This window comes from Tachypleus tridentatus, chromosome 4 (assembly GCF_004210375.1).
Source record: "Tachypleus tridentatus isolate NWPU-2018 chromosome 4, ASM421037v1, whole genome shotgun sequence".
In the NCBI taxonomy this organism is placed as follows: domain Eukaryota; kingdom Metazoa; phylum Arthropoda; class Merostomata; order Xiphosura; family Limulidae; genus Tachypleus; species Tachypleus tridentatus.
The window spans coordinates 111,873,514-111,880,375 of NC_134828.1; the positions used below are offsets into that span (position 1 = coordinate 111,873,514).

Below are 6,862 nucleotides of genomic sequence, written 5' to 3' on the forward strand. Positions count from 1 at the left end.
TGACATATTATATATATATATACGTTCTATGCCTGGTTTTCGTTTATTTAGTTTCTCTGCAATTGTATCACAAACGCATGATTCAAACAACTTTTGAAGTGTGACTTGATTTACTAGCTTTGTTTCTTTTCTTTACAGTAAATTGTGTCTTTTATGCTCGAGGAGACATTGCAGCGATTCTGAGAATCTGTATTGAAAGCAACATCAACTTCAAACACTTTACTGAATGAATGAAAAATGTCTGTGTTTTACTGTCATCGAATGCTGTGAATAACAAAAGACATGGGTTAATTTGCACACTGGACGAAGATAACGAGTGTATCTGTTATACTGCAAGTATGCCTTATTTGTTCACCTCTTAATGTTTAGCTTTCAACTGAGATTCGAATGATTTCACTTTTGATTCGGTAGGGAAGGTTTAAGCATCACAATAGTCAGCAGTAGGATGAGCAGACAGGAATACTTTGAAAGTAGCTACAGGCAAATTATTGTACAGATCTTACTGCACAATATTTACCGAGGAGGTTCTAACCAGTTCCTGAATAACTGTGTGTGTTATTTTGAAACTTCCATGATTCTTGTGTTTGGCCGTTAAGCTCGTGATACATTGATGGATTTCAGTCACCTTCTTTCCTAAAATCAAACATTTTCAGTCTCAACCGTAAGTGACTATACGAAGTGTCTAATTTTTATTCAGTAAAAATGCCTAAGTAATTTATCTCAAATTAAAAAAAACCGGATTGGATAGTTTTCAACAATAATGTTTCCCACTGGCTCGTAAGGACCTTGTTAATTCTGTTCTCGGTTGGTATATTTCATTAAACAGTTGATACGTATTTTATTGCGTTTAGTAAATGCATTTCAACATCAAGGTGTTTATTTGATCTTCTGATAATAGTACACATGAAAATCAAATATGTTTAGTATTAATCATGAAGTAATCAATAACTGTTTGTTTTCTGACTAGCAGTGGTTTATTTTAAAGCAACGTGCTCAGGTTGGTGCAAGTACAAGTAAAGACCCTTAACAAATAAAATTATACTTAATTAGACCTGCAGTTACAGTCTGTAGTTTACAAGTTACTGTTTAGAAACATTAGTACACGTTATATCATTAAACGAAAAGTGAGGGTCGGTTGGATTCGTTAATTCTCGCCATCCTGAGTAGGGTTGGCCAACCAGGCGCAGCGACCCTGTCCTTTGCACACGGTTTCTGCACATTTTAAGACGTTGCTTGTTATTGTTTTGTTGCTGGACCAATTACAGACGTTACATATTCGTCCAATGTGTTACAGTCTTTTGACTGGCAATATGAAAGGAAGATCCCCAAACTACAACACCTTCCATACCCAAGCCTGCTGTCTGAGCCATCATTCGGTAAAATCTTCCTAAAGAAATGAGAAGAACAGTATTAATATACATAACATACACACACTATAATGTGCTGATAAATGACTTTTAAAGTATAATTATAAATATGCTTTTCTTCATCTATGTAGAAGCTCCAAGTTATAGTGAATATTTGAAAGATTTATGATAAAATTTTGACAAGCAAAATATGTTTTTGGATTCAGAACTGAACGAAAAGAAAACTAACCTCAGGTACAGTTGAGTCACTACCGAGCGGAAAGTAATTTATGTATGGATAAATAGGAACATCAGAGCTTCGGACGCGTAAAGCTTCCGCCAAACGACCGTGGGTAAACCAAATACGTTGTGTAAAATTTGTCGCATCCAGTTTCTTCTTGTGAAGATAAATTGACGGACAGAGGGCAGTACTTGTTTCCCAAAGCCACCTTAACCTGATAAAGACATCAAGATTAAATTTCAGACATTTCCAATAATTATTTCAGTCTTTATAAATTTTAGTGTTGAGACATAATTAACTTAACTAAAACAAAAGTGGTTTATGTTGTTTTACAACAACTAAAATATGAAAGCTAAATATTCATCAACCATAAACGAAATACATTTCAAAAGTTAAACTTATGCAAACAAGAAACATGAGACTGAGTAACACCAGATATTTTATCAAATATTTCTTTTAATTGATTTATAAAATATTGAACTAATTTTACGGATATTGTAAGCAAATTATTTTATAAAGTGCTAGAACAGCCTAAGTTAGCCTTATGAGTCCAGGTATTGTCCGAAATACCTTGTTAGCACTGGATAAGAAAGACAGAATGTGGATTCACATGCCGTTACATATTCTTGTTTACTCTCACTTTTCATTTTTTTATTTACATTCCCTTTTACTGTCAAGCATAACATCTTAAAACTTAGCTTAAACTATAACAATTTGTAGAAACAGGTGACACACTAGAATTGTTTCATACTGCTGTTGTGACTCATTATGAAACAGAAGCATTGTATTAGAACTATCTTAGATTAAACTCCCCACAGATATGTTCTATTTTTTAACTCAGCAGTCAGACTGAAATAAGGAAATTAGTTTCCTACAAAGTTTAAATGCTTGCTAAATTTGTGTAAAAGAATACTTCATTCTGTTTGTTCACTACTTTACGAGCCCGCGTGGCTCAGCGGTTAGGATGTCTGGCTTGTTTTCTGAGGATCACGTGATTCCATTCTTTATAATGCGACGATGGATGGTGGTGATTAGATATTATCATATAAGTTATATTCATTGTTCAATTAAATTAACAATAAATTCGGTTCATATATCTCAGCCAAATGTATTCTATTGCCATCTGCAGTGTTTTATAATTAGTTTTAACGGACGCATTAACATATGAAATAAAATAAAACAATTTAAGAAACATTGAAAATGGCCTAACAGTATAGTGTAAACACGAATTCAAACAAGTTCCAAATTTAGAAAATAAATTACAGTTACAATAATCTAATTCAAAAGGCGACTACAATTACAGCAATCTAGTTCTGAAAGGATACACACAGCTACAACAATCCAGTTTTAAAGGTTAATCACCATTGTATTATATAGTTAATGATTAACGTCGTATTTTCGACATAGTTATTTACTTAAGCAACAAAATTACATATAAATTATTGGAAGGGATATTCATACGTAAATACTTTAATGTAAGCATGCCACTTACTTGTTGTTTCCAGCTACAACACTTTCTCTACACAAGTATTCATCTGGCTGATCTTTATTTTTATAATTGTAACAGTCAGGAAATAAATAGTAGCACCATTTACCAAGAGGGCGTTCAGTTTTACCCATGAGTAACGTATCAAGCATCCAAACCCTATATTTTTGAAAGAAAAAAGTATATTACTAATAAAAACAAAATCCTGTCTACAGTAAATCGCAAACACAATCTTATAACTATAAATATACAATCTAGTTCAACAACATAAACTGAGTTATGAATTGAAAATCAATTTGAGATTTTCTCTCAACATGACTTTTAATTGTATTGAAAGTTTAACGGTAGATATTGTAGGTGAAAATATTCACATCACTGAAATTTGCAGTTTCCCTAAACATATACATGTTAGAAACTAACAATAATCAATACTAGTTGCTTCGGTTGTGAAATCATTCTTTAAAATGAAACACGTGTGATATTAATCACATTAGCTTTAACTCGAACTTGTTGTTTTTGTTTGCACCGATGGTCGTTTGCTATTCTAAAAACGTGATTCAGAATTTCTTTTTGAAGTTTGGTGATCTCTTTCTCCTGTCTATTGTGGTTGACTTTTAAACTGATAGATGCTTCAGTGCTGTTTCCATAAGTGAAAAACACCCAAATCTAAGATCGTTTTAACGATCATTATTACACACTGTAACGGAACACTAATGAATCTATCTTTCTGGTTATTTGATAAAGATAATAAAATTTTATTTATACTTTATGAGAATACCACAGGAAGAAATTTCGTTCATATTCAATCGCGAAGAATTCTCAATAGCAAAAAAGAACAACTTAGATATTTACGAACTTAAATTTACGAACTTATAATACTAGATTCGGGGCTCGATTCCCCGTGATGGACACATCAAGTTGGTTAACTCTTAACTAGTGTTAATCTTACTTGGCAGCCTCTTCCCATTCAGCTGCAGCTTTCTCGTCCACTTCTTCTGCTGACCAGTTTGGATGTTGTTCTTTACAAGCTCACGTGATATTGTCTGGTACTGCCGAAAACCGCCCCAGTTATACTCCCACACTGGTCTCCAAGATTCCCAGTCGATAACGGCAAGACCATCAAAATCTTTACTTGGTATTTTCGTTTCAATATCGTTCTTAGCCTTCTCAAGGTGCTTATTCATATCACTAAGCTGAATAAAAGTGGTGGGGTCTAAAATTATAACTTACTTGGTTTGTTATATAGAGTTTATCTGAGAATCAATAGAAAACAAGCTTTACTGTTCTGTTCAGCAGTTATATCATATAACATATGATCGATTCACTAAAATATTAATTTCTATATGAGTAAATATATATAATAAGCACTAATAATGGATTTTGAAAAAAAAAATTAAAGCATATTTTATATTAAGTTCGTTATTCTTTTCGTGCTGGGTTTAATCTTCTTTTGAAAAGTAATGTTAATAATAATGATTAAGCTATTTATTTCATTTTGTATGCAGGGAGTGAACAAATGTTAATTATTACATCTTTTATTACATAACAGAAAATATATTAAAACTATGTATCTTAGAACGCACTCGACGAGATTTGTTCAAAGATAATCTCAAATACTATGTTTAACACTGGCTTTTGTAAATACTTGAATTTCTCGTTATTCATGTTACATTTTTTTTTTATAAAACGTTTTGTACACCTGATATTAATCCGATAGAACATTTATGGCCTGTGTTAAACCGACTAACGAAAGATCGCAATCGAAACACGGAAGATGAACTTCTTGAAGTTCACAAAGAAGGATGGCAGCCACTCGCTCAGGAATATCAGTTCAAACTCAGTATATCTGTGAGCTATAACTATCGAACCATTTTACCTCAAAGGAATATTTGACCTTTATGTCAGTAAAAAATGTCAGGTAAAAAAAATGTCGTCAATCTGTTTAAACAGTATTACGTAAACAGATTTTTGATAATTCACAGTCACTGTGCAACAACAGGGAATTTGACGCTTTTGATACTTCTTGTGTGTGTATGTATACGTGTATATATATATATATATATGTATTTTAACCACCGATATATATTCAAAAGAACTGTAGTAAATGGTGGATGTTCCGGCATGGCCAGGCGTATTCAGGCATTCGACTCGTAATCCAAGGGTTGCGGGTTCAAATCCCGCTCATACCATATATGCTTTCAGCGTAAAGGCGTTTTAATGTTATGGTCAATCCCACTATTCGTTGGTGAAAGACTAGCCCCAAAGTTGGCGGTAGGTGTTGATGACTAGCTGCCTTCCCTCACGTCTTACACTGCTAAATTATGGACGGCTAGCGCAGATAGCTTTCGCTTGGCGTTTTGTGCAATTAAAATCGTGAAAAATTCAGGTATTTACCAAAGTCAGCGTTAAAATTCGGATTTCAGACCATATGTGGACAGATCTTGTCGAGTGAATTCTGTTATCTAATAAAAAATATAACAAAGTAGCAACATTTTCAAGGGTAGCCACTTTCTTTTGTCCGCATTCTGTATATATAATGTATTAAAACGAAATATTTTCCAGTTAAAAATCTATGTCAAACACATAAGAAAAACAATAAATAAAATAATCATGGAGTGATATTTCTGTGCGTTATAGCAATTGAAATATTTCATTTCAAAGCAATAGTTTCACAAAAAATCTCTGATTGTTTTTCATTTCATCTTTACGTCAGTACACCATATGAAGTAAAAATATTGTCCGGTAGAGAATTTGCCCTCGATATGTCTAAATGCACAATTCCGTCAGCAGATATTCGATACTTCACAACTGCTGGGAATTGTATGACTTTTCAGACACCTTATGAATGTATATATACATATTTATACACATTCAAATTAACTGTAGAATATTATGGATGAGAACCTAAAGAAATTTCAAAAATAACCTAAAGAACATAAAAATGAGAACCTAAAGAAAATATTCAGCAATTTTAAAGAAACTTTATCAACGAAACAGTAATATATATATATGTCGGTGTATTGTTATTCTTATTAAATTAAGATACTTTATGAAGGTATGTCAATTAGTGTTACTTTTCGGAACATTCTTTTTACAAAACATTATACCAGTTATATACAAGAATGGGATTATTTATTTCTCACATCAGTAAATAAAACATACCTGAGGGTGTCCGCCATTAATGTACGAACCTTCTTCAATCCTTGGATAAAGTCCAAGGTCCTTTGCATAAAATATTGTAATAGAGTCTCCCCTGAACTTCTCTGCAGTATTCACAAGCACCCCAAACTTTCTTAGTGAGTCGGTGACATTTATTCCATATTTCTTTGAACATATATAAGACGGAACATTCCAAAAAACTTTAAAGTTTATATCTTCTTCGGCAGCGTACTCATCAAGACTTATGAGTAATATAAACGTGAGACAACAAATCAAGGAAAGCTTTATCTGCATTTTATAGAAAGAGTTTTTTTTTGTGTTTTTTCGTCCAGAAATTACTTCGTCTGAGATAATGCTACACTTGTTGGATGTGAAAACACTTATCTTGTCTAATGCTTGTGAATGGTCGACTACTACAGAATTTATAGGATTAATGTAACAAGTGTTATTAAAGGACAGCTGGTTTTGATGAATTATAGGTATTGTTCAGAAACATATGGTACCCCTTCTCCAAGAAAGAGGAACATCACCTGACTTATTGCTTAACCCCCGCCCTTCAATATGTTTTGTTAAATATGTTTTGTTGCAAAATGGTGACTCACCATGAACTGATGAAGATTAGACAAAGTT

General features: G+C 32.8%; 1 protein-coding gene across 1 annotated transcript; it reads right to left on the reverse strand.

The window, feature by feature from the left end:
* Positions 1 to 1,593: 1,593 nt before the first annotated feature.
* LOC143248405 (hyaluronidase-1-like) lies at positions 1,594 to 6,568 on the reverse strand. The gene is made up of 4 exons (XM_076496759.1): positions 6,236 to 6,568; positions 4,023 to 4,266; positions 3,080 to 3,232; positions 1,594 to 1,801 (listed from the first exon to the last, which is right to left on the reverse strand). Exons 1-3 carry the CDS (start codon positions 6,524 to 6,526, stop codon positions 3,093 to 3,095), a joined length of 675 nt encoding a protein of 224 aa, XP_076352874.1. The 5' UTR covers positions 6,527 to 6,568; the 3' UTR covers positions 1,594 to 1,801; positions 3,080 to 3,092.
* Positions 6,569 to 6,862: the final 294 nt, after the last annotated feature.